Source organism: Macaca thibetana, chromosome 9 (genome assembly GCF_024542745.1).
Source record: "Macaca thibetana thibetana isolate TM-01 chromosome 9, ASM2454274v1, whole genome shotgun sequence".
In the NCBI taxonomy this organism is placed as follows: domain Eukaryota; kingdom Metazoa; phylum Chordata; class Mammalia; order Primates; family Cercopithecidae; genus Macaca; species Macaca thibetana.
Genome location: NC_065586.1, coordinates 14,242,101 through 14,270,063, shown reverse-complemented (window position 1 = coordinate 14,270,063; position 27,963 = coordinate 14,242,101). Strand labels below are relative to the sequence as shown.

Here is a 27,963-nt window from a genome sequence, read left to right as displayed (position 1 = left end):
ATACAAGCTTGACGGTGCTCATGAAAAGATGTCTAATTTTCTTAAATCTTCGACTCCGGAAAGCCCTCTGAGTTACCCATTATATAACAAGATTCGGCAGTTTTATTTTCTTTTTTCCTTTCATTGACATCCTCCAGGGAAAATACTGCATGATATGATTTTCAAGGCTAACTTGCCTTTTTCTCTTAAGCAGTGTCCCTTGTGACAAATTCGCCCCCTGTGCCTCCCTGAGCTAGGGAGGCTCCTTCAAAATTCCTAACAGGCAGCCCTGTGGAGAGATGGGAGGGAAGGGATGGGAGGGAGGAAGGGCGGGAGGAAGGGAGGGAGAGAGAGGTAGAGTGTGTCTGTATGCGGCGTACATGTGGTACAGCCAGGGAGATCAGAACGCTCACAGAACAGGCAGTGCAATTCCAGATCCCTCCTAAGTATGTTAGCCCTACCGGGAGCTGAGCTGGCCAGTCTACTTGGAGAGGAAAAGTAGATTTGGGGAAGGTGGAAGGGTCGGTTCCTAAGTGACTTCCTCCTCAGGGATGGTAAGGGCATTTGCTGATCTCCAGTGACTGCCTGGTGCCTCATGGTCAGACTCGGCTGTCTCACTCCCAGATATCTGATTTTGCAAAAAGAGACACACCTATCTGCAGCGAAGAAGACACTGACCAGATTGCGAGCGGTATGTTGTGCCATTCAGCATGTTTATGCAGCAGAATTGCTGAGAGATGCAGAGAGAGGGGGTGGCTCGGGCTGCTTGATTTATCTGCAATAGGGAATGTTTTATTTTAATTGTCAGTTAAAGGAAGAATTGCTGCCAGGGCGAAGGTAGCAGTTAAACATTCCGTGTTCTAAGCTTTCACATTTGTGTTTGATGCGGTCTCTGTGTCTGTGCCGCTTTGCCAAGCTAGGAAGGGCTCACCTTTAAATAACCTGCAGCTTCCTATTTTCCTTCTTCTTCTTTTTTTTTTTTTTTCTCCCTAAGCACAGTTCCCACCCTGTCTTCTCTGACCTCCTCCCCACCCTGTGTGAAAGGTGGCCTATCTTCCCCTTGAGCCTTTTGCTCCCTAAGTCTGGATTTTGGCTGCTTTTTCTGCAGGTGCTTTTGGATGCTCTGTAGCCACCTGGGGCCCAGGCGGACTGACTCGGCAGCAGGATTCGTGCATGGGAATTGGAGACCATGGCAGTACAGCTGGTACCCGACTCAGCTCTCGGCCTGCTGATGGTGAGTGTTCGGACAGGAGGTGGGGCCCAGGCAGCGTCCACTCTCGCCTCCCCTGCACCGTGGGCTGCTGCTGCTGCTGCAGTGGCTGCAGACATGTTCCATGTTGCTCTGCTTTATCCCGCAGGCTCTTTGGAAATGCTTTCTTGGGTCAGAGTATCAGCATGACAAAGCACTTGCAGGGAAAGGAAAAGAAGCTGTAGATTTGCCATTTCAGAAACTTGTTGCTGAATGCTATTTTGAGAGCTGTGCTTGCAAACAGGTGCTAAGAGCCCCTCGAAATAGATTGCTAGGATGCCTCCTCCAGCTCCCAGCGTCCTTTCCCCCTTGTCTTTTGCATCTAAATTGAGCCGATTGTGTTTGTTTTTGGATATCTTCTCATGGCAACTGTGGAATCTGTTGTCCATGGGGTGATGGAATGGGGTCTTCTTTCTAGGCGCCCACGTATCTGCTCATATTTTCCTGTAGAGGTGGTGGAGGAGGTTCGCTGTGGCCTCAGTGACGCTTGGGCTACTGAGTTGGGAGCAGCTTGTTTCCTATCTACCATGGATGGCAAACCTTGGCAGGCCTTGTCCAGGCGTTTATCTGTGTGAGCAGCTGACTCACCTTATGCCCCTCTGGAATTTTCACCATATTAAGAAAGCCCTTGCTCTTACCATATTAAAGCACACCAGGACATGGGCACTGTCCTGTTCCAACCCAATTGGCTTTTGGCTTGACACTAGGTTCAGCATTGGCTTTTGCCATGGTTTTGCATTTTCTCTCCTTTCCCAGGGTTCCCACACACCACGGTAATACTAGCTGTTGTCGGAAGTAGCCTGCATCAGGCTTGGCGTGGAAATGTTTCCAGCATTTACACAGGAGATTTTATGAACCAAGCATAAGTGCTTCTGTGTATATTGATTTGTGTCTTCTGAATGAGGAGGGGAAATGCAACTTTGCAAGCCCTGATGAGTTTATGGCGGTGACTTGGAAGAGCCGTCAGTGGCAAGCCTGCCCCCTGGGTGGTAAGCCAGGTCACGTTAAAAGGAACAGATATCTTGGTTCCTTGTTGCTCAAAATGGCATTGGGTCCACAGATTTAGTTGAATTGCCTGAAATCTATCTCATGGACCTCTGCTGACTTCTGATTTCACTGGGGGAGAAGGACTAGAAGAAATGAAATTGTCAGTTTCCAGAGAAACTACCCTTTACCTGACTTCTTTCCCTTACTAATTCTATCGTCTGATAATACTTTATCCTCCATTGTCTACCTATGGTCAAATAAATTGGATAGGAATTTTCATTCCATCACTGAGTATTCGTGATGGTGGCTGGCACTACAATGCAGTATCTGTGGGGTCTAGGAGACTTCTGGGAACCTGGGAGCCTGGGTTACATGCACTGAAAAATAGGCACACACATGCACACACATATGCATATGTATATTATATTATCTAGCATACTTAACAGAAATAAACCCTGCATCATGTTAATATAGAGGAGAAAAGTTTTCTTGAAAAATAGCTTCAGGGAGAGTTAGACCCGCTTGTCTCAGCCTTCCACTTGGACCTTTCTTCTATGCTTAGAAGAAAGATGTGTATCTGCTTTATTCCAAGCCCCTACGCATAAATCCTTGGTATCCAAATTAAATGAATAGCATAAATTTCTGCTGTTATACACACAACACACACACACACACACACACACACACACACACACACACACACACGCTTTTCTGTTCTGTTCCTGGGTCTCCCACATATTATGGCTGCTGTCATGGCAGTGTCTACATCTCAGACTTTACCTTCCATTTGTCAGTGGCCTCTGCCCTTAGATCTGTCCCTGGCACTCACCTCCTGACCGGAATAAAGGATCGTGTTCTCATCTCTCGGAAACCAGGGGAAAGAGCTCTTGACACCCTGATGGACCGTTTGATTAAAGAACCCTGGAGCACCGTGTGTAATCAAAGTCAGTGTACATTTTCTGGTTCATGTTTAGTTCAGGGAAATTTTCCCCTATGGACTTTGGTGCTATTTTTTTTTTCCTTTTTAAGGGTAAACCCCAAGGTAATTGCTTCTCTGACATTTTGCATGATGCATCTTAAAATTTATAAGCAAGCCAAGGGGGAAAAAAGGAGGAAAAGAGGCCATTTAGAGGAGTTGCTTTGGCTGTGAGTTTAGGAAGGAAGCTGTAAACATTATTATTTATGAGCTCATTCATCAGCCAATCAGTTGTCAGTATTTATCGAGTGTCTGCTGCTCACTGAGGAAAGTAGCCTGGCATAAAAGCAAGAGCCAGAGCTCATATACTCACTGTCTGTGGGAGGTTAATACCAGGTTGGTAGATTGCAGTTCTGATTTTGTGCTATGGAGTCATCGGGGCTAAAGGGTAGCTGGGGAGATGATCTGGCCATACTCCTTGCTTTGGATAAGGAGATACCCAGAGGTTACATTCAGCTTATATGCTAAAGGCTTCAGGGCAGAGCATGTTTAATTGATTACCGAAGCGGCCGCAGAGTCTGGAGGGTTGGACAGCCCTGTGCTCCATTCTAGCCTTGCCACTCATTGAGTCATCCTGGGGATGTCGCTTCCTCTCTGTGTGCCTTAGTGATGCCATTTGCTAACTGAGAGTGCTGTCTGATGTCCAGGGTCCCTTCTGTTCTGTTAAACACAATTTAAGATCTCTAAGAAACAGTGTACAGATGAAGTTCCAGGATAGCCAGTTCGAGGGCTTTATTTAGCATTATGTCTCTATTTCCAACCTTGCACATGAGCAGTATTGCTTTGAGAATGGTGCAGTGTGTTCCCACTCTGGCTTTTATGCCAGGGCAGATGTGTTTCATATTATTAGCTGACATGGATGATCATTAGTGTTCATTCATACTCTGCCGTCAGGAGTCTACCCCACAGGAACCTAAGGTGGTCTATTGGACAAAAGCCAATGACTTTTGAACAGTATCTCAGAGGCCTTTTCAAGTTGGGGCTGGGTTGTGGTCAGCTGGGAGGAGTCCCAGGTGGTGAGCATGCCTGGACCATCCTGAGGTGGGAGGACCTCACCAATTCTTTCAACGGAGACCTCACAGAGAGCAGTGATGACTCTCCACGCAAGACAGAGCCACTCAAGTGACCATGGAAGGGTGGACTTGGAGAGAAGACATGTTCTTGTGGTGGAGATGGCCTTTCAGGCTGTTGAAAAGCTGCCTCTCCCGTCTTTGCAAGAATAGAAGATACTCAGGCAGCGAAAGAAGATACTGCTGTGTTCACTAAACTGTGAGGAGGCTTCAGATTGATGTGACTAATTGTAGAGCGGGAAGCTCTGGGCTATGTGTCATTTGTTGAGGGCGTGTGAGTTCAGGGAAAGTTGCAAGGGCTGGAACATGCTAGAGCTGAGGATTAGTTGATCATTTCTTTACAGCCAGGGTAAAGATACGTAACCAAGGGGCTTCAGGGGTGTTATGATGCCATTTTGGTTCTTAGATTCTAAAGGCTCACACCTTTGGGACAGCTAGATGAAAATAGTTTTTAATGTAAATTAAATGGATAATAAATAATGCAAATTATGCTTTTCTATAAATGAAGTGTCTTTAAATACATTATCTCATTTAATTCCATCCACAACCCTATTTTTAAGACAAAAAAAAACCCCTGATAATTAGAATTTGGGAAACTGTCAAGTGAAATTGATGAAACAAGTTCTCAAAATCTAGGTCCTCCGAGTCCCAAGCCAGTGCTTTCTCTGGCAGCATATCAAAGTTCAACAATTTGACTTCTAGGACCTTCTAACACTTTGGATTCGCTCCTGAAGGGAGCTCCCCTCTGAACCAGTCAGCATTTTCTGTGTTTCTAGGTGGGGAATCCTGTCTTTCTGTTAATCATCTGTTCTTTTCCATATTGAAGTATAAAATAAAAAAAGTGATACCACAAATCTGGCTCAAGATGTCTGGCTTGACTCTAGCAAGAAGAAGTATTTTTTATATCGATGAAATAGCTGCCATTTTTCAAAGTTCTATTCTTTCAGACTCTGTTTCTAGGAAATTACCAAGAGTCATATTTTATAACATAAAAAATTTAATATGTAAAAACTCAATTCAAAAGTCAGAGAAGTTAGTGGGTGATTATCCACAATGAATGAAGAATGTCAGTTAGATTATCCTGAAGTTTCTTTCCATTCTAAAAATTTGATTTCAGATTTGTGGGTTTCTTTTGAATAGACCAGCTCCCTTGTCTATGTTGAACAGATTTCAGTGGATAACCTGATGTTCTATGACTTCATCTCCCTCATTTCATTTCATCATAAGTTCTTTTCTTAGCCATTTTCCTCCTTTGGACAATTTCCTTTTTAACTAACCAACAAATATTTGCTGAGTATCTACTTGGAGCAAGAAGAGTACAAGGCAGTGACTGGCTTTGGCATACTTACAGTCTAATTGTCAAGACAGGTTGGAGATATACAGGAACTATAACAATGAGAAATTTACAGGACATCTTCAGAGAATCACATAAGAACTATAACAAAACAGTGCATAACTCATCACCAAGGGAGCCCTAGGGGGCGCTGGTTGTCAGAGTGGAGGAGGAACTTGTTCTTGAAGTTCAAGTAAGATGTTGAGTGATGGATGAGTTAAGACAGCAGATTTGAGGTGAGGGGAATGGTTGAATTACAACAAAGTCTAGATGGTGTTTGGGAGATTGGGAGTAGACTGGTTTGGGCATATTTCCTGTAGGTGACAAAGGGTTGCAAGATCAGAAAGGCAGGTTGGAGATGTGATCAAGGTCCGAGTTCTATTACTATAATCTAATCCTTCTCTACATTTGACCTGTGACAGGTCTGATCTGACAGATTCAGATTAGATCCTGAAAAGAGGTTCAGAATTTGTAATAAATCTATGGCTTTTCCACAGATCCCAATTGGCAAAAAGCATAGAATAAAATTGAGTTCTGTTTTAAGGACTCTTGCTCTTAAATTAATAATCCTTATGTTTTTCAAAGTGCTTTTACATCTGTTGTCCCACCGCACGTCCTCAACACTCCAGGCAGGTTAGGCACAACATCTTTCTATTATACGGTGAAGTTGGGGTCCAGAGAAGTCAAAGGGCTTGCCCAAGATGACTCAGATAATTTGTGATAAAATTTAGATACAGGCCAGGTGCAATGGCTCATACCTGTAATCCCAGCACTCTGGGAAGCTGAGGCGGGCAGATCACCCGAGGTCAGGAGTTCGAGACTAGCCTGGCCAACATGGTGAAACCCCATCTCTACTAAAAATACAAAAATTAGCTAGGCGTGGTGGGGCACACCTGTAGTCCCACCTGCTTGGGAGGCTGAGGCAGGAGAATCACTTGAACCAAGGAGGCAGAGGTTGCAGTGAGCCGAGATCGTGCCATTGCACTCCAGCCTGGATGACAGAGTGGGACTCCATCTCAAAATAAAATAAATAAATAATAAATAAATAAATAACACTGAGATAGTACTCAAGTTTTCATGATGGTTCATGCATACGTTTGAGAAAAAGTGATATTGACAACTTTTATGGAAATTTGGAGAATAATAATGACATGATAATACAGTAAAGCCACCTCAAGCACTGTATACAGAGTGGGGCCATCCAGGCATGGGGCCCAGGGGAGAGGTCATAGATATTTGGGTCTTAGGGTGAAACTAATATTTAGTATCATCTATCTTTCTGGTTTATTCATAAGTAAGACAGTTGTCAAAAAGTCTCTGAGAAATGGTCATGTCATTGTTATATCCAAGTCAGTAGTGAAAATTCTTCTTAAGCTTAAATTATTGCACCCAAGGTAAAATTTCCCAATGGGTATCTTTGAGATCTTGCCATTAATATTTTTAAGTTACTATTTAGTATACAAATTTCTCTGTTTCAAATGGTGAAATTTGAAATCCATGACTGTAAAACTAACTCAGATAATTTTTTGCTAAATATATTTTTATTTCATTTTCTGCCAGACCTGTTTCTGTTAGTCTAATTGACAGAGACTAGCTCAAACTGCTAGCATTGGCAGAAAGGGAAATTTATTGACTGATATGACCAGGGAGTCTCAGGAATAAAACAGCTCCAGGACAAGCTGGATCAAGGACTTTGCATGATGGCATCTGAACCCTGTTTCTCTGGCCCTGCCATGTCTTGGCTCTGTTTTTCTTTGTGTGGACTTCATTTTCTGGTAGATTCTTCCCCCAGCAGCTCTAGGGTTACTTGTTCTTAGAGTTAGTGAATGCAGGTAAACGAGCAGGACTCTCTTTCATGGTCATCTCGTACAAACTGTCTTTGGATCTCTTGAATAATAGGCTCTTCGCAGGCCAATTACTGGGTACAGAGATGGAACTTTCTGACTGATCAGGCTGGCTAATGTGTCTAGACCTATTGAAAGGAAGGAAGTAGTCAACTGGCTGATAACTGCCTGAATCACATGGGGTGGGAAAAGCAGGTTCCAAAAAAGGAAGAGCTATGTTATCAGCAGGAAGGATGCTACTTTATCAGAAGGGAGGATGCTATTTTATCATAAGGGGATGCTAGGAAGGCAAAAACAATATATATCCATTTTAGTGGTATGTACATCTTGTATACTATGATAGGTAATCTGCAAAACTAGTCAGGGAGGTAAAACATCAGTGAATCCCAAATCATGGCTTCAGTTTTCCTCAAAATAAATATAAATGGAGAAGCACAATTGTCTAAATATTTTATGCTAGATTGAACAAGTCTCACCATCTGTAAAAATAAGATAATAATAGCTACCATGTAAGATGCGGGATAATTTAACCAGATATGCATGTAAAGTTCGTAGTGCTATTTATGGCCCAAAGCAAATAGCACAGTATATACTAGTAGTCCCTTCCTTTATCTTAAAAAGATATGAAATGATTGTCTACCTGAATTCATCTCATGCAACTCTTGCATGAGACAAAATCAGTCTAAAAAACAAGTTGCCCAAGTCTCTCTTTCTGCATCCCAGTCTCTGGACAATGAGTGACCACCTCTGGACAGTCAGCTAATGCTTTTAGAAAAACAGATGTTCCTGTGGCCATGTGAGCCATTCTAGTCATGAGCAAATTTGAATTTGCATTCCTATCTTGAATAACAACAAAATTTTCTTACCCTTTGAAGGGAGATGACTAAAATATGGGCTGCAATATGTTCTCTCTGGCAAAGGCAAAATGCATGCATTTTACACATGATGGGGCAGCTATGAGTGCATCTCTGCTAAAAATTAATTGTACAGCAGCTTTGCAAAGTGTTAATAGTGGTTTGAAGAACATATGTTACTGGTGCAGGTAGCAGTTTCTCATTGACTTCTATGCCAGAATATGAAGCTTAATGGAACATACGGTATTCAGCCTGGTAGTAATCAAAGGTCCTAGAAACACGCACTACCAAGACCATGTGGTTCGTATCAAGTGGACAGAGTGAATTCCAATGTCAAGGAAACACTGGCCTGCAACTTCTGTTGCGTTGTGATGAGTGCTTTTTGTAATCCTGGATATTGAAATCTTAGCCTTAGAGTCTGGACCTGGAGAAGCAATTTCCTGAGTGGTAGATCCAATTCATCTTTCCAAGCACATCATGCACACCCATGGTTTTCACTGTCATCTGTACACCAATGGCTCCCAAATCATGTCTTTCACTCAGGCCTTGCCCCAAGCTCCTAGTAACTGCAAGTCCAAATGCTTATCAGATTTATTCTCCTGCTTATTCCACAGGGATGTGAAACTCAGAACACCTCAGCCCAGCTCAAATGCAGAATTTATGATCTTAGTTGGTGGAGGCACCTTTGTGCTTGTTATCCTGGGATTAGCCTTTAGGTCTTTGCTCTCTCTCATCTACCTGGTTCAGCTAGTCATGGGCCATGCTGCTTCTGCTGCCTTAATTTCTCTTGAATCTGGCCTCACCTCCCTTGCCTTAGTCCAGGCCTGTACTCTCTCATACCTAGTGTACTAGTTCATTCTCACATTGCTATAAAGAACTACCTGAGACTGGGTAATTTATAAAGAAAAGAGGTTTAATTGACTTACGGTTTCACAGGCTGTACAGAAAGCTGGCTAGAGAAGCCTCAGGAAACTTACAATCATGGCAGAAGATGAAGAGGAAGGAGGCACATCTTGCATGGTGGGAGCAGGAGGAAGAGGGAGCAAAGGGGGAAGTGCTACACACTTTTAAACAACCAGCTCTCATGAGAACTCACTCACTATCACAAGAACAGCAAGGGAGAAGTCCATCCCCACAATCCAGTCACCTCACACCAGGTCCCTCCCCTAAAATTGGGGATTCCAATTCAGACTTGAGATTTAGGTGGGGACACAGATGCAAACCATATCACCTGGGCTACCTGCAGGGCCTCTTACCTGGTCTTCCTGCTTCTAGTCTCTTATCACTGTTTTCTGTCTTCCGTACTTTTACTAAAGTGATAGTTATGAAACAAAGGTCTAATTTCTCTGCCTAAAATTCTCCAGTTGTACCTGATTTTACATTGGATAAGGCTCTAGCTTTTTAATATACCACATTACTCCCTTAGAGATCTGCTCTCTGCCAATCTGTCCAGCCTCATGTCCAAGGGTCCCTTCCCCCACCCCTCAAAATTCATACTCTCACAGTGTTGGACATTTCCTTCCGCCACAAATGACATGCAGGATTAAGCCTGTGCACTTCTGAGTGTACACTTCCTATTATTTGGAATGCTATTCTACCTTCCTCAATTTCTCCTTTATTTCATATATATATATGAAAAATATATATATTCATTCATATATATAATTCATATATACATAATTTTACTTATCACTAGGTGATATTTGACTTTCGTATCTGTTTTTCTTAATAGATTGTGAGTGCCTCATAAGTATAGAGTATTTCTCTATACTTTACTCACTCGTTTCATTCATTCATCCATTTAACCCATCACATACTCTCTTCTGGACACTGTTTTAGTAGGAGGGATACAGCGGTGAACCAGACAGAAAGTCTTTCTGCTGTCATCAAGCTTATGCTCTCCTGGGAAAAGATAAAAAATAAAAATAAAAATAAATAACACATTGAAAATACATAGAAGAACTATATGTGCCCTATGGAGAATTAAAAATGGTTATTTGGTGACAGTGCTTGGATGACAGCTTTAGAGGAGCGATTGAGGACGCCTTCTTAGAAGAGGTGAGTTACAAGAAGCAGGCAAGGGTGAAAAGTCATGGGTGGGGCGTTCCAACCTGGGCCATGTTCCGGGGTAGGAAGGAGTTTAGCAGACTCCAGCATCATGCACTCTTCTCAATGTATTTGGTAAATGAAGGTATCAATTGGCTGCTTCCTGGCAGCTTAGCACCACCCCAGGCTCTTGGAGGAATTTTGATGAGTACAGTGCATGGCCCTTGCCTGGGAAGTTATATCTCATTAGAGAAATAAGAAGTACTGAAAATGCTTAGGTCACATCGCATGATGAGAAATGGCCCCACGTGGAAGGAAGGTATGGTATTTACTAACAAGGTGTTTGAAGAAATCAGAGGCAGGGTCAGGGACAGTGGTGTGAGATCTACATGGTTTGTAGAAAATAGCATTGCACTATTTTGAAGAGTGTATATCATGTTGACTGGAGAAGGAAGGGAAAGAGTAGCTTCCCAGCAGAGGGAACAAAATCGTCAGGAAATTCAGGAGGAAATGCTAAACCACCAAGGGTGGGGTTAGGGAGGGCAGATGTGGGAATATGAAGGGAGAGGATTGATATTTTGCTAGAGGGTCTGTGTCATGGAGGAGATGGACTGCTAGCTAAAGAATAAGAAAAGACATTGCAAATGCTCTCGGGAGCATCTGGATTGGAGCTGCGGGCACTGAAGCCTCTCCAGGTTCTTGTATTGGACTGACTTAATGGGCAGGCATGGGAATTGGGATGTTTAATCTAGCGGTGGAAGTCAGGGTGTGCTGGAGACACTGGAGGGAGAAGGCCAGTTTAGAGGCAAGTGTGTGAATTTGGGTGGGAGGTAAAGAAGTGGCACGGAGCTGACAGTAAGAAAAGAGGAAGGTGAATGAATTCTGGAACACTCTGAAAGAAGAGCCATCAGCATTGGATGGGAGATGGATGACAGGGGACATGCACAGGGAGGAGCCAGCTGGGACCATTCTGTGACTCCTGGAGGTGCAGGAACCATGACACATACAAGCCACTCTGGAGTGGGAAATACCATTTGGATAAGAATAGCTTTCTATTGACTGAGGACTACACAGGTGAAGGTGCTCAGGAAATAATGAGATTTGCCAGTAGAGATTGAGGGTGGGCAGTTGGAGGTACAGGCTGGGCTAGGTCCTGGATTAGATTTGGTATGGGAGGCAGATCTGGCAGTGGCACTGAAGCTCAGAAATCCTAAATATATTATAGAAAGGACATAACAGGAGGCCAAGCCTGAGAGAGGTGCATTCTAATGGACAGTCAGAAGGAGTTTAATCACCTTGTGATGCAAGACAGTGTTTGTACCTGATCAATGTTCCCTTGACTTTGGAATTAATTTTCTTCACACTGAATGTGCCACATGGCCCCATTGAAGAAGTCTTGGTGATTTTTGCTATTAATAGATGCAGGTTAAATGCAGTTCCGTTAGATGATGGCACTTCCCCAAAGACAGAAGTTTGGGGTGGCCAAACTAGGAACATACACATACAAATTACTAAACCTCACAAGGCAGCTGTATGTATTTATTGTGTGTGTCTCTCTCTCTCTCTGTGTGTGTGTGTGTGTGTAGAGAGAGATATTCAGTTACTACTGCTGCATAACAAATTATCCCACACTTTGTAATTTTTGTACAAAATTCAACACAAAACAACAATTTTTTTACACTCATAAATTTTATGGGTCGGGAGTTCCAACAGGAGACAGTGAGAATGGCTTGTCTCTCCTCCACACTGGAGCCTCATCTAGGAAGAGCTGATGGCTGGGGTGATTCAACAACTGGTCCTGGAATCTTCTGGAGATAAGTCTTCACTCATATGTATGGTGGTGGATGCTACTGTCAGCTGGACCACAGCTGGTTCTGTGAACCATAACATTACAGCCTCCCCACATGATGTGGGCTTCCTCAAAATGTGGCTGCTTCAAGGTAGGTGGATTTGCAGAGTGACCCAGGGTTCAAAACTGAGTATCTGAGCTAACCAGGCAGAGCCACATGATTGCTCATAACCTAGTCTCAGAAGTCATGCAGACCTGCTCCTGTTGCATTTTCTCGGTTACAAACAAGTCATTAAGGCTAGATCCAAGGTGAGAGGATATAGACTGCCTCTTGATGAAGGAGGTGTCGGTGTGGTTCAGGACATGTTTCAAGCCACCACGGGGTATGTTCATTCTATGTAACTTGATTTTATGCTCCCTGATGCTCCTTTCTGAATTACTCACAAGCAAAGTCTGTGGGACTTTACTCAGAGGAAACATTGTATAAATATTGATTAATTGAATGATAGGTTGATATCTGAAGAAGTCATTTTTTTTGCATACTAGCAAAGAGCTGCCTTTTGAGTGTTTAGATTTTCATCCAAACTCAGAACATCTGGGGCTAACATGTGCTTAGTGCATGTCACACCTTCAAAGAACACTCATAGGATACGTAAATCCTGGTCTGCCTGCTCTGTGACCTCTGAAGTCCCAAATTCAGTTCTTATTGATGATTGGGAGCTGATAAGGCAATAGCGTTTCTTCCTTTACATGCTTGACCTTGGGACTAATAACTTGTTTTGTGTCTTTATTGCCCATGTGTCAAGTCGAAAAAAAAAAAAAAGGAATATAGCTTGGTATTAGGACTGCAATGCTTTCTTTTCTCATGAGGGAGTGTGAGTGTAATTGAGCCATAATGAACATGGCTGAGGTCATTTCCTAGGGATTAATGAAGAGGAGAATATGTTTGGTGCCTGAGGCTGAGTCTTTGGTCATTAACCTAGTTGGTCATTAATATTGTCCAGGAATGCTTTACGTTAGGCCATTACAACTAGTGCCATATGCTGCTACAATGGGGAAACATGAACATTACCTGTATCAACCACTATTTGTTTTCCCTCCATTCTCTACAATTACTGAGTGAGGCAGCCTCTTTAATACACATCCCATAGGCATGAAGCACCAACGGCAGGGAAAGTTTGAAGCGGAGGTCCTTTGAGTGCATATCCTTTTATATATTTTGAATTTTCTAGCAAGAAAATGCTTTAAAACTCAGATTCTGTATCTAGACAGGACAATTAGTTATTTGTGCTGTTCAGAGTAAAATCTGTGACTATTTTTTGGACTTCTTTGGCCTTCTTTTTTCCCAAGAAGAAAGAACTGGTTTTCTTCCTTTTTTATTTTCCATCTCTTATCTTGTCTTCTCTTCTCCTTTCTCCTTCCCTCCCCTCCTCTTCCCTCCCTTCCTGTTTCCTTCCTATTCTCTTCTCTTTCCATCCCTTCTCTTTGTAAAAAGATTTTTGGAGGGTCTCAGTCAGAGATATTGTGGTATGTGCTGAGGATATGTGGATATATGTGTAAATACCACCTAGTCCCTGCTCTCAGGAAGTTTAGAGTTTAGTTTGAAAGGCCAATAAACAAATAATTGCAACACAGTGAGATAAATGTGATGGCAGAGAAATAGCCAAAATGCTGCAAAGCATAGGAACACAGTGCAGAGACTTCTAAAGTAGAGCTAAAGTTTTTGGAGGATTAGAGGTGGGTGAGGTGGGTGGCAGTGGACAGTAGTTCCGGGTACAGGGAACAGCATTTACGAATGCAAATGGGAGAATCACACGTCCCAGTAACTATGTGACATTTGGGTATGAGGAAGGCAAAAAAGAATAGAGGAGGAGAAGTCAAGATCCTGGCTGGGGGCAGACACGAAATGTCTTCTGAATAAATGGCAAGGAGTTTCAACTTTATCTTGAATTCTACAAATAGTCGTCAATGATTTTAAGCAGGGAAAGACATGATCAGAGTGGAGATATAGAAATATCATGCTGGAAATGATGTGGAGAATAAATTGAAAGAAGAGGTGAACCTGAGGCAAAGGAATCTGGATGAGGAGATATTAAAGTCATACAGTTGAGTGATAAAGTGGACTTGAACTAATGCCAGGAAAAGCGAAAATGGGAGAGAGTGTGGATTCTTGAGTTTCACATGGGAACTTCCAGTGGATGGTGCATATTGACTCTCAATAACGAAATTAAAACCTTCTTAAACTGGCTTTAAAACAGGACACTTCTTTAGTTCACATATTAAGTCCAGGGTGGAGTTGTTCCTAGGCTGTGGCTCTGGTTCCACCCATCCCCTGCCACCACTAGATCTTTTGGCTCTGCTCTTATCTGTAAGCTTTGTCTTCATCCTGATATTCCTCATGAGGTCACCAGATCACTGCCTGCAGCAACCATTCAATATGCTTCCTTGTTCAAGCTTGGGGGAAAGAAGAAACATCTCTCTTCAAAATGGTAACAATAAATTCTTTCTTTCCTTCTGAGAGGGCCAACTCAGGTCAGTTTCCCTCCCCAGGAAAAAGACTCAAGCACTGATTGGCTTACGCCTGGTATCTTAGGTCTTTTTTTTTTTTTTTTTTTTTTTTTTTTTTTTTTTTTTTTTTTTGCTGCTATCACAAAATACTATAGACTGGGAAATTTATAATGAACAGAAATCTATTTTTTCACAGTTCTGCTGGACAGAGAAATCCAAGATCAAGGAACAGGCATCTGGGGAGGCCCTTCTTGCTACATCATTCCACGGCAAAGGCAGAGGGACAAGAAAGAGCAAGAGGGGGCTGAACTCACCCTTTTGTAAAGGCACTGATTCCACCCATGAAGGTGGAATCTTTATGACCTAATCCCCTCTTGAAAACACTACCTCTTAATGTTGTTACAATGACAATTAAATGTCAACATGAGTTTCTGAGGGAACAAATACTCAAACCACAACACCTGGGATCTTCAAATGGACATTAGCCAACAAGCATGGAATCACTATGCTTGGATTAGATATATCAAAATCTACTGCTAAAGCTGGGAATGGGGTGGATTCCCATGGTCTCACATACAAGGGAGAAAGGAAGGTGGATGTGGTTGCTGCATAGGCAATCAACAGTGTCTATGACTAGAGCACAGAGCAGGGCACCCAGCCCACCTAGTAGAATTGGAGATCAGTATGTGGACCATAAATTTCTTGAGAACAGGGACTATGTGTCATCCACCATTGATTCTTTAGCTCCTAGCTCAGTGTCTGGCACATAGTAAGGGTTCAGTAAACATCTGTCACATGAGTAACGGCATGTAAGAAGAGCTAGTATCTGAACTTGAAGGTACAGACCAGGTGATGCAATAGGGGAATAGTTTAAGACAAATTTAAAGTATAAGGAAGAGTAGGGGATCATATAGTTGCATGATACCTTTCGAAAAGTCAAGGAGTTTAGGGGTTCTAAAACAAAAATATAAGGCAGGAAAAATCAAAAGATGAAGCACAATCGTCTGCTGAGGAGCTTGATCCCTATCTTGTAAACAATGGAAAACATTAGAAAAACTTTAGGCAAGAGAACAAAATAATCAGATTTGCATTTTGACTGGATCATTCTGCCAGTGATATGCAGAAAAGTGCTGTAGGAACACAGTTAAGAATTGATTAGGTGAAATCAGCAGTTGATTAGCTTTTACTCGCATACATGAGACAGAGGGAGGAGGCAAGGATGACCTCAGATCTTTATGTTGGGTGAGGAAGAAGGTGGAGATCACAGAAGAAACAGGTTGCTAAGGACTAATGATATCTTTGTTTTGGGCACGTTCATTTCAGGGATCCATAAGACATTCTAGTGGAGGTATGTAGCCATGGTTAGATGTATGTATGTGAAGCTTAAAAAGATTGTAGGTTGTATATGCATATTCAGGGTCATCAATATTCAAGTGATGCTTAGAAAGGATGAAAAACACCTGGGGAGAATAGACAGAGAATAACCAGGATCCATGGATGAGGCATTGAAAAGGGAGGGAGTGGAAGGAGAGTCCATAAAAAGGGCAAAGAAAGGAACAGTAAGAAAAGTAACGAGAATTCCAGGAAAATATACTTTCTTGGTATAAAGAGGGTAGAGACTTTCAAGAAAGACAAAAGAGAAGTGATGAAGAATTAAGTACAGCAGAGAGATTAAGGAAAGTAAAAACTAAAAAAGAAAAAAAAGTGTGTATAAGATTCGCCAATCACATGGCAGTGGTGACCTTATAGTGAGATGAGCATAATAGACTCAGAGCCAGGCTGCAGGTGAATGAGGAGGAAATAGAAGGTGAATGAGTAAACATAGAATAAATTTGTAGGCAATGGGGAGGAAAGACATTGGATGGTAGCCTGAAGAGTCGGAGGAGACTAGGGAGAGATTTTAGAGATGGGAAAACGGTGAATATTGTTATAAACTCAAGGAAGGAAGCTCAGAGAGATTGCAAAATGAAAAACATGAGTGGGTGTAGATGTTGATAGTGCTTTCCCTCATGGTTCCAAGATGGCTGCAGCAGCTCTAAGCATCGTATCCCTTGCACCTGTGTCCAAAAGCAGAAAGAGAAGGAATCGTAAAGAGAGCTCTCCTTGTGTTTCTTTTTTATCAGGGAGGAAAATCTCTCCCAGAAGCTCCCCAGAACACTTCCCCTTATTTATCACTGGCCAAAATAGGGCAAGTTAGCTCACACAGCCTCCTCCCATAATCCCTCACCAGAATGCCTTCCTAAACTATAGAGGCTGGGGATCTTAAAAGATGCGTTTCCTTGCCTTCCTTACAGCTAGGATCCTGCATGTGGCCTGACTTCCACCATGCCAGCTCACTGGTGCCAGCCATGGAGAGGTGAGGGGAAGTGAGTAACTTGAAGGAGCTGTTGTGGATCAGATTTTCTTGCAAGCAAGGTGGCAAAAGTGTTAGATTATTTTGGACCAGCTCCTGTGGAAGTACCAGTGTCTGGTCCCTAGTGTCAGAGGTGGTGGCTGAATGATAATAGTGGCATCTTTGCTGTAACAGTCTTGAGCTGTGGTTGGGCATTTCTTTTGGCTTTCTGGCAAATATGATTGGCTATCTGGTTTTCCCATATGTTCTTAAACTGTTCAATATCCAGTAGTAAATCCCCTTCTGCTTAACCTAATTAGGGTGGACTTTGCTGTCTGCAACTAACCATCCGAAAAATACACAAGGCAGTTATCATGGAGGCTGAGGAAAAGAATAGCTGCATTTTTAGGCTCTTCCTTTAGGGAAGAATATTCAGAGTAATGGCTACTGTGCAGACAACCAAAAGAATCTTCTAGATAAGTGTGGATATACATAGGTCTGTGAATAGAATAGATGAGATAGATGCTTTCTTTTATTTGTTACATGAGTTTCTTAGGGGGATTTCAAAATATTGAAAATACAGTCATCATTCCATGAAACTGATCTACATGAAAGAGTTGTTCATACAAACATCTGTCCCTGTTGCATCTCTCTTCACATAGCTGACACCAGTCAGATTCCTGTCCAAATCTGAGAGATAACAGTCACCAAATAGCTGGACTCTAATGAGCAAAAAGAAAATAGAAAAAGAAAAAACATTTTCTCTTTCATAAGCATTATAATTTCAGTTATGATTGTGTAGACAAAGAGGCAATATGACAAAGATGTTTCTGAAACTCTTGGTAGATAATTAACCATTCCAATATTGGTTCCAAATCCTTTTAACTACTAATACCATTTTTTGAAAATTAATTTTTAAATTAGTTTTTATTTATTTATTTCTGAGACAGAGTCTTGCTCTGTTACCCACGGTGGAGTGCAGTGGTGCAATCATAGCTCTCTGCAGCCTCAAGATCCTGGGCTCAAGTGATTCTCCCACATCCGCCTCCCGAGTAGCTGGGAATACAGACATGTACCACAACACCTGGTTAATAAAAAAAAAATTTTTTTTGATAGAAATGAGGTCTCACTATGTTGCCCAAGCTGATCAGTAATTCCTGAGCTCAAGAGGTTCTACCATGTTGGCCTCCCAAAATATTGGGATTACAGGTGTGAGCCACCACTCCTGGACTTCATTTATAAAAATGAAAATGCTTTCACAAGTTAAAAAAATATACAAAGGGTTATACAATAAAACCAGGTTTCCCTACTACTTCAGATTCTTAATACTTTAGTTTCTTGTGTATCCTTCTAGAAATTATCTGCATATATGCAACATCTTCCTTTGTCAATTCCAATAGTGCTAACTCATTCTTTTCTATTTTTATTTTCATTTTTTGTGACAAGGTCTCACTCTGTTGCCCAAGCTAGAGTGCAGTGGCATACTCTCAGCTCACTGCAGCCTCTGTCTCCCAGGCTCAGGTGATCCTCCCACCTCTGCCTCCTGATTAGCTGGAACTACAGGTGCCCACCACCACACCTGGCTAATTTTTTGTATTTTGTTTTTTTATAGAGATGGGATTTTGCTACCTCATTCTTTGTAAGTGCTGCCTAGTATTATATTGTATGAATGACTCATAATTTATTTAATCAATCCCTCATTGATGGACATTTAGGCTATTTTTAATATTTTATAATTATAAACTATCCTGCAGTGAACATTTATGTGCATACATCTTTGTGCATATGGCTTGTGTATAATGTAGGATAGATTCCTAAATAGATGATGCTAGATCAAAGGTATATCATTTTAAATTCTTGTAGATATTGTAAAATTATCATCTTCAAAGGGACATCGTGCAAATTATTTTTTAATTCTACTTTTGAAGCTCGAGGAAAATTAGAACTGATTCTTATAGGCTGATCAGAAGTATGGGGACTATAGGAAAAAGTGAGCTATTCTCCAAAGGGTGTTAAGAATCTTACTGTATAAACAATTACAGCATTAAATGTCTGCAGAATTCAAGTGGCAAATGAGCAGTGAATATCAATTACACATCTGCTGCCTCTCAAAGGCAGATGGCCTTTTAATTTTGTATCCCAAGAATTATACCCAAATTTCATTCCCATTCTCAAAATGCGCTGCGCTCTTTCTTACTTTCACTGAGGAAATGGTTTATTACGCTTTTCAAAGATCAAATTAATTTTAACCTAACGCACAAAGAAACCTCGCACATTTTACTGAACAGATATCTAAGATTGAAATTTCATCTATGAATACATACTGGGCCCTGGTAATTGTTTAACACCAGGGAGTTCCATATAAGAAAAATTTTAAGACATGGTCCCTAACTTCAATGACCTTATGATCTGGGTTGAAAAATCAACATACTCTCTAAAACTTAAGTAACAAAAGGCCAGATGAAATGGAATATGTAAGTGCTAAACTACATAGTTTATTCATGCTTGGAAATACAAACAAGGAAGAAATCACTTTGCATAGGAGCTGTCAGGAACCTCTGAGAGACAGATGGGGGTTGGCTTAGTTTTGTGGGGCAGGAGGGAGAAGATGAAACAGCCCTGGAGAGCAAGACGTGGCTGCCATGACCACCTGGAACTGAGTAAGGCATGAACTGGAGGGTGAGCAAAGACAGAGAGGGGAGAGAGAGTGTGAGAGATGGCAGAAATGGGTGTAGGTGGGAAGGTGGGGGGTACCATGTAGCAGAAGGCCTTACTTGGTAGGAAACATGTAAGAAATAATATAAAATGAATTGGACATACTGGAAAGGGCATTTGTGGGGAGAGGGGACGTGTAGTGTATGCAGCATGGTCCTGTAGAACCAGATGGCTCATGTTCTGGGATCTCACACTCAGTCAGTTGAATTGGCATTGAAACTTTCTTAGAAAATGTGACCCTTATGTTCCAAAGCTTTGTGAATTTATCTAAATTTGTCAGTTCTACAAAGGTCGAGATAGCTGTTTTCCAGGACTCAGGGAGATGTTCAAGAAGCTCTTCTTCAATTAGGGACTGCAGTGGTCGGGGGAGGAGGTGGTGGAAATTCAGAAGACACGTGGGGAGGCTTGTGTGGGATTCCAAGTGTGGGACCACAAAGGGCTCTGTTGCTGGTGCACTGGTGGCCATGGACACACACAGCGATGCAAGAGGAGTTTCCAAGCCAGGAACCACCACCTTGGTGACATGTGAAGAAGGTGACAGGAGAGTCTATGAAACAATCTAGTAAGCCCTCGTTGAGGGTCTGCTATGTTTGAACTCGATGCTAGTGAAGCGGTGTCCTTCGTCTGGGGTAAATACTCAAGATTTGTTGTCTCACAGCCACAGAAAACTAAGACATAGACACACAAGGAGTGAACTTAAGAGCAGAAAGTTTAACAGGGAAAGAAAAGAGAAGAGAGGTCCTGAATGGGTTTCTGGTCCATGGTGAAATGCAAGGGGTTTTATAGCTGAGCCTTAGGAGGCCGTGTCTGATTTACATAGAACACATAAGATTGGTTGGACAAGGGGTGCTATTTGCATAGGGCGCAAAAAAGTGGTTAGGGCTAGGTGTGCTGTTTGCATTGGGCACAAATTTCTGGTAGCCCCCACCCTAATCGTTTATTATGCAGATGTGTTTGCTACCTGGCCTGCCGTGTGCCTGTTTCTTTACTATACACGTGGTGACAAAGAAAAGGGAGGATAGAGCCTCCGTGTTGAACATACCTGTCTTCCAGGTAGCCTTTTTCCTATTGGCCCAGCTGCCGGCATTCACCCGTGCAAGCTTTCAGCTTGCTCATCTGTGTTTGCAGCTCAATTTTTCAGGCGGCTCTTTGTTAGAAAAGAAATTACTTTGGGGCTGCTTTTTGTTAAAAGGGAAATTCTGCCGATGACTCTGTGACTCTCATTATCTGCCTAAATAATTTCTTTCTAGTTCCTGTATCATTAGTTGCTGGAGGGGAGTGAAAAGCCAACCAGAGGAGCTCCTTCATTTAGGGAGTTAGGATGTGGGCAAGTGGAAGGGCAGTGAAGGGCAAATTGAGTGTGTAAAGAAATGAACAACAAAACCCAGTAAGGTGAGAGCTCAAGAGAAGGCAAAGCAAAATGCTGCAGAGGGCCAAAGACGAGGCAGATCCCAGCCAGCTGGGGAGGCAAGGCCATATCCAAGGTAGGATCCTCGAAGATGCACTGGGGTTCAACTCATAGGGCTGGAGAAGCTGGGAGAGCAGCACCCCAGCACCGAGATGCACGAGGGCGAAGGACATCACAGGTGCTGGAAGAACGGCCAGTCCTGCTAGGGGTTCAGAAGGAGGGAATGCAGGGAGGGTGCAGGGGATGGGGAGGGACTTAGGCCAAAAGGGATTTTCTTTCAGCCTTTACATTTAAAGCTGAAGAATAGATTTTGAAAGAGGAAGGACACGAGGATTCACAACAGATTCTTGAGCAGGGAGTTATGCGATAAGAAGGCTACGTTGGGAAGAGGAGATGGTCGTGGGCTGATCAGTTAGGAAATGACTGCAAGTCTTCAGGGAGGCATACAGAGACTGAGCGGTGAAAACACTGGACCCACTGCTAGATACGGAGGCAGGAGGTGGCCCTGGAGGCTGGGGTTCGAATGTTGCTCAGTGAAGCCTTAATGACTGGTGGCTACCTCGGGGGGTTCTCAGAACTTAAATGGACCCAGAACTGCCTTGGAAGTTTATATAAAATCCACGTTTCAGAGCCTTAACCTCTGAGGTTCTAAATCTCTGAGTCTTTGGTGGCTCTATACGGTTTTGTTGTTGTTGTTTGTTTTGTTTTTGTTTTTGCGACAGGGTCTCCCTCTCTGTGGCCCAGGCCGGAGTGCAGTGGCATGATGACAGCTCACTGCAGCCTTGACCTCCTTGGCTCGAGCGATTGTCCTGCCTCAGCCACCTGAGTAGCTGGGATTACGGATGTGAGCCATTATACCGAGCTAATTTTTAAAATTTTTGTAGAGTGAGGTCTCACTATGTTGCCCAAGCTAGTCTTAAATTCCTGAGCTCAAGTGATCCCCTTACCTTGGTCTCCTGTGTAGCTGGGATTATAGACGTGAGCCACCATGCCCAGTTTACATGTATGATTTTTAACAGGCACTGCTATTGCAAGTGCTTGCGTGTTGAGAAATACTCTGTCCCCTAACATATTTATCTGTGAGCTGACTGTGGTTTGAATCTAGGCTTGCATAGAGTGCTTTTTATTTTTTCAACAAAAAAGGAGATGGAAGAAAAGGCAGGTGTCAAAGTGGAAATACCACTGAATCTTTGAATACTCTTCAGGTACATTTAAAAATACATGAACTGACTGAATTTTCATAGTTGTTCCCCATATTAGCTGTGCCTTGTAGGATAACTAACCAATGGGTTATTTGGTAGGTCACATTTTCAACTTATGCGAAGACAATTTGACTAGTTTCTTCAAGCCCAACCTGATTTTGTAAGTACCCTGTGATTATGGGTGCTGGTTTTTATTACCTGGGTCTACCGGGAAGACAGCAGGGTGTTAGCACGTTGTTTTCAAACAAATAGTGGTATGATCATGAACACACTTCATGGCTTAAAGTTTTTTGAAGAATGCTCTTGTTATTAAACCTGCAAATAAACTTAAAAGAGGCACAGTAGCTACTCAGAGATAAAAAGATGTGTATAGGGACCAGTGGAGGGAGGGGAGATCTTTGAATTTAAAAAAGAGTTCACTATATCATAGGAAAGCAGGTTGTATTTTTCCCTCAATCTGCTCCTGCATAATTTTAGTCTATTTTTCTAATTATGGAAACAGAACAAGAAAAATCCAGACTGCTGTTCTTATTCTCACTACTTTCCTCAAGGAAAAAAAAAATAATGATAAATTGGTAGTCAGTATCTATGCCAGAAAAATGAAACAAAGACGAGATGTAAATTTTCTTTGTGCAAATTATCGTTGGCACATTTCTTCCCCTTCACTTCCCAAAGCCATTTAAAACAGTGTCATTCGAGACCAATTAAAGGGATGTGGATGAGGAGTCGCGAGTTTATAGTTGGTATCAATCAATAGTGCAATTTGGCCATCAATAGGTTTTGAAATGCTCTTCAAAAATGGCTCCATTTGACTACAGCTAAAGGATTAGAAATGAAACTTCATTGAGCAAGTCCTCCTTTGTTTGAAAGACTGAGCTTCCAAACCCTGAAAATTAGTATTTCCCTTTATTGTAGTTGTTGATTCAGCGGGGAGAAGCTGTATCTATGTACCTTAGCATATTTGCCACACAGATTTTGCCACCAACCTTCAACAACTCATCTCATAATGAAACCAGTGGAGAAAGGAAAAGATTGAGAAGGTAGAGAGTGAGAAATTGAAGTAAGGACCCCAGTAAAGAACTAGGACCCAGGGCTTGAGTCAGTTCTAAGGTGGAAGCAAACATCTCTTTCTCTCAGGTGTGCCTGTAACTCACGACTTCCTTAAGACCAGTTCCCGTATCTTCCATGGAACTCGGTGAGAGGGGATGCTTGAAAAAGTAAATAAATGTAACTGGACAGAAACTGTCTGTGGGGTTTCCCAATCTCTTCTCCTTATTTCTGAAAGCCCCCCAGTGGAGTTGGGCTATTCCTATCACACAAGTTGTCACCCTAGGAAAGACCACTTTGTTCTTGCCTGTAGGTTTCCTTCTGCAGTTAGCTGAACATGTGTAGCAGTTAAGAGAAATGCTCCAATCAGAGGGACAGAGTTTGAGCTTGTAGTTCTGGCTCTGGATGGTGTGGAATTAAAAAGAGAATAAACAGAGGCTTAGCATTTGCTCTTCAAGATAGATTTCAAACATGCTGTGTGAATGTCACTAATGACAACCTCAAGCCAGGACAAATAAGATCTGTCATGTGCTCATCCTCTTTTTTTTTTTTTTTGGATGGCTAATTTTTGGGGGGAGTGATTTCTCACTTGTGGACCTTCTCCCTGATTGGCTAACAGGGCTTCGTGCAAGACCTTGATCCCTCCTGCAGTGTCAATTTTCTTCTCTGTATACTTTTCTTGAATTCATTCTTGGATTCTAAATTAGTTAGCTTTACTAATGCATATTTTGTTTCTAATGACAAATGAATGCAAATGTTTTCTCAAAAAAAGTATCAGAAGTCAGAAACCATGAATCAAAGAAAATAAATAAGCAATATTCATGGCTAATAAATGTGAATGGATTTGTAAACAGCAGAAGCATTTGCCTGTCATCAACACGGTTGCATTTCACATGTTTTGCATTTTCCTGGTTCCTATGTTAGGAGTAGGAGTGTGGTCTTATTGGAAGCTAAAAATGTTTTCTTTATAGGATTATGAAGAATCCTATAAAGGATTCTTATAGGATCCTTTATAAGGATGCTTGGTTCCTCTGCCTTCTCTCCCCATCCCCCCAATACACACTAAAATTGCTTTAGGTTCAGAGATTCAAATATATAAGTAAAATTATGGCTTTAAAATCCTGGACAAATCATTTTACCTTTTCAAGAGCTAGAGATATTTAAAATAAAATTTTCAGCCATTACCCCTTAAACAGAGAAACCTCCACTGAATGTCCACTAAGTCATTATCTCCACCTTTCTTCTTTTTTATAACTAGTGCATTCCCCTTACAGGGGCATAGGATCAAACAATGAACTTCATAAGATATCAGAACAGACTCCCAAAACTCTTTTCCATGGAGAAAATGAGCAGATGCCTGGTGGGGAGAGCCTCTGTTTTTCATATATTGAAATTCAGAGTTGCTTAGGACCTGCTAGGATAATGTCCATAACCTTGAAACGAGCATTAAAAAGATTGTGTGTCATCTCAGTTTGCTCAGCCGTTTGCTGTATCATAAGCATTATCTGGTTACTATTTCTGGCTCCATTTTGGAGCATCTGTGGGCTTCTCTTGGGTAAACTTTTACTTTCCCACGATGATAGTTCTGATGACCTGTTTGTGTTGGGAACAGGCATTTCACCGTTCCTTCCTCTTTTCCATTTTGAACTTGGCTAATATGAATTTTTACTCTTCTGCTTTAAAACATATATATAATTTCCTACAGGAGAAACTTTTATGTTTCTCGTCTAACAGTTGTGTGAACAGAGAATTTCTTTCTTTTTAAAAGAGATTTCCCCATTTTAAATTTCTAACTTGTATTTTATTTTAAAAGTTCAGGGGTACATGTGCAGGATGTGCCTGTTTGTTATATAAATGTGTGTCATGGTGGTTTGCTGCACAGATCATCCTATCACCTAGGTATTAAGCCTTAGTATCCATTAACTATTCTTCCTGATGCTCTCCTTCCTCCCACCCCCATCCTCCAATAGGTCCCAATGTGTTTTGTTTCTCCCTGTGTGTCCATGTGTTCTCATAATTCAGCCCCCACTTATAAGTGAGAATATGCAGTATTTGATTTTCTGTTCCTCCATTTGCAGAGGATAATGACTTCTAGCTCCATTCATGTCCCTGCAAAGGACACGATCTCTTTCTTTTTTATGACTGCATAATATTCCCTGGTGTGTATGTACCACATTTTCTTTATCCAGTCTGTCATTGACAGGCATTTAGGTTGATTCCATGTCTTTGCTATTGTGAATAGTGCTGTAATGAACATATGTGTGCATATATGTTTATAAGAGAATTTTTATAGAGTCTCACTCTCTATAGAACAGTCAAGAACCAGGTTTATGGAGGTATAGAAAACCACCAAGAAGAGCCCAACAAAGACACCATCTGGCATTAAAGATTGCCTTGATTAGCAAATGTATTATTTTATTACCAGCATTAAACTCTTCAAAGATGTTTCCTTGGCATGAGAGCTTTGTGGATTCCAATATATGTTACATTGTTATACTGGGGACACAAGTATATTTAATGAGAGTACAAACCGTATTTCTTAGATATATAATGTATTCATTTTTTTCCAGCAATTTCCTGTATGCAGTATGCTACCTTTAGTGTATTTTGTAACTAGCGGTGAGGATATGGGACACAGCAATCTCCCTTAGGCACACGTGTATTTTGGGGAAATGTGAATAATGGAACCTGGTAAATAGTTCAAGGAAAAAGCATAGGTTCCCCTGAGGATTTCTGTGGAACTAAAAATCTTTCACTAACTGCTTTTCACATTGGCCAAGACAGGACACACGCTAGTCACAGGTATTGGTAGCTGAAAGAGGCACAATATTATCTATATTGAGTTGGTTTCCCACAGACGCGGACCCTAAGGTGAGGATTCAAGCTTAGGCTGTTTATTAAGGCAGCGATCCCAGCAAACCCTTGTATGAAAGTAGGGAAGCAATGCAGGAAAACTGAAAAGGGAGGCTTCTTCAAACCCGTTTCCACTGTGAGCATCTGCCATACATTCAGGCCACTCTGGGAAACAGCCCAGAACACACTTCAGAGTTATCCCAGCTCAAGGGAGATGGAGCCTGGATATTTATCCACCAGCTTCCCATCACCACTGGGGGAATGAGTTCTGGGGCCATTCATTCTCCAGCACTTCTGATTTGGTACTTGTAATATGCTCTGTGGGGAAAGAAAGTTTTCCCATTGCCTGGCCCCAGAGCCCTCAGGCAGACAGTTTTAAAATGGTAGCATGATTGAGGGGGAGATCTGGTGGGACACAGACAGTCCCTTTCACAGTATCAATGAACAGAGAAGTCACCATGAGCTTGGCCAGATTCTGTGCTCCCAGGCCACGGGAGAGAAATGGCACCTCCTTGATCCAAGCGTTCTTTAATCTAGATTGGGACTAAAACTAGCATTCATCTGACTGGGCATGTAACATGAGCAAGCATATGATGAAGCAAGAAATCAGGAGATGCTGCCTATAAAGCCAAGAGTGAGATGTTTCCGTTTTCACCAAAACGGCTGCTCTCAACATCACTCATCATTAGGGAAATGCAAATCAAAGCCAAAATGAGATGCCACTTCACACCCATCAGGATGGCAATGATAACAGGAATCCACAGAAAATAGCAGGTATTGGCAAGGATCTGAGGAAGCTGGAGTCCTTGCGCACTGTTGGTGAGAATGTAGCATGGTGCAGCTGCTATTTGGAAAATGGTATGGCAGTTCCTCAAAAATTCAAAAATAGAATTACCATACGATCCAGCAATTCCACTTCTGGGTATATAGCCAGCAGAATTGAAAGCAGGGTATTGAGATATTTTTATATCCATGTTCATATCAGCATTATTCATAGTGGCCAAAAGGTGGGAGCAACTCAAGTGTCTATCAGTAGATAAATGGATAAAAAAAGATGTGCTGCATATGTAAAATGGAATATTATTCAACCTTAAAAAGAAAGACAACTCTTACATGTGCTACATGACATGAACCTTGACGACATTATGCTTAGGGAAATAAGCCAGACACAAAAGGACAAATAGTGTATGGTTCTACTTATAAGAGGAACTAGAATGTATTATTACAGAGAATAATAAACCATAATATAACCATAAAGACAGAAATCAGAATGATGGTTGCCAAGGGTGAGAAGTAAGGGGGAATGAAGAGCGGGGAAAAGCTACTGCTGTCATATACCAGACTCCCCTAACTCCTCTACCTCTTTTTACTTTGAAGTCGTAGACCTCTTCATCCTGGCTATAAATGCTGCCTGTGTCAGGCCCTGTCCCCTGCTTCCCCAGTCCTGCACAGCTGAATTCACCAACTGCCCATATGTGTAATCTTCTGCCTACCCCAGGGCATGAGAAAAACCTGATGGATTTTCCATCCTTCTTGTCCAGTAGGGCTTAGGATTGAACACATTCTCCAATCCAAGGACTTGGTAACCAAATTATACTTATTTAGCTCCCCCTTTGGGCTTCTCCCCAAACACTGCCTGTGCTGCCAGGCCCTAGAGCCCACAGCCCACTGACCAGTGGCAGTGGCATCACCAGCGAGTTTGTGGGAAATGCAGAATCTTGAGTCTCACCCCTGACCCATTCAATCAGAGCCTGCATTTCAGCAAGGGCCC

At 42.1% G+C, this 27,963-nt stretch overlaps 3 protein-coding genes across 3 annotated transcripts in view; 2 read left to right on the top strand and 1 right to left on the bottom strand.

The window, feature by feature from the left end:
- HSPA14 (heat shock protein family A (Hsp70) member 14) overlaps window positions 1–27,963 on the bottom strand; it is a 691,631-nt gene that overhangs the window by 529,071 nt on the left and 134,597 nt on the right. The gene's annotated exons all lie outside the window — the stretch shown is intronic.
- The window catches only part of FRMD4A (FERM domain containing 4A), a 695,352-nt gene continuing 667,731 nt past the window's right edge, over window positions 343–27,963 (top strand). Inside the window, exons 1-2 of the mRNA XM_050803197.1 lie at window positions 343–670; window positions 1,088–1,213. Coding sequence (XP_050659154.1) covers window positions 1,169–1,213 — 45 coding nt within the window. The 5' untranslated portion in view covers window positions 343–670; window positions 1,088–1,168. The remainder of the gene's footprint in view (window positions 671–1,087; window positions 1,214–27,963) is intronic.
- The window catches only part of PHYH (phytanoyl-CoA 2-hydroxylase), a 1,057,918-nt gene continuing 1,039,283 nt past the window's right edge, over window positions 9,329–27,963 (top strand). Inside the window, exon 1 of the mRNA XM_050803260.1 lies at window positions 9,329–9,344. The gene's annotated coding sequence lies outside the window, so the exon portion shown is untranslated. The remainder of the gene's footprint in view (window positions 9,345–27,963) is intronic.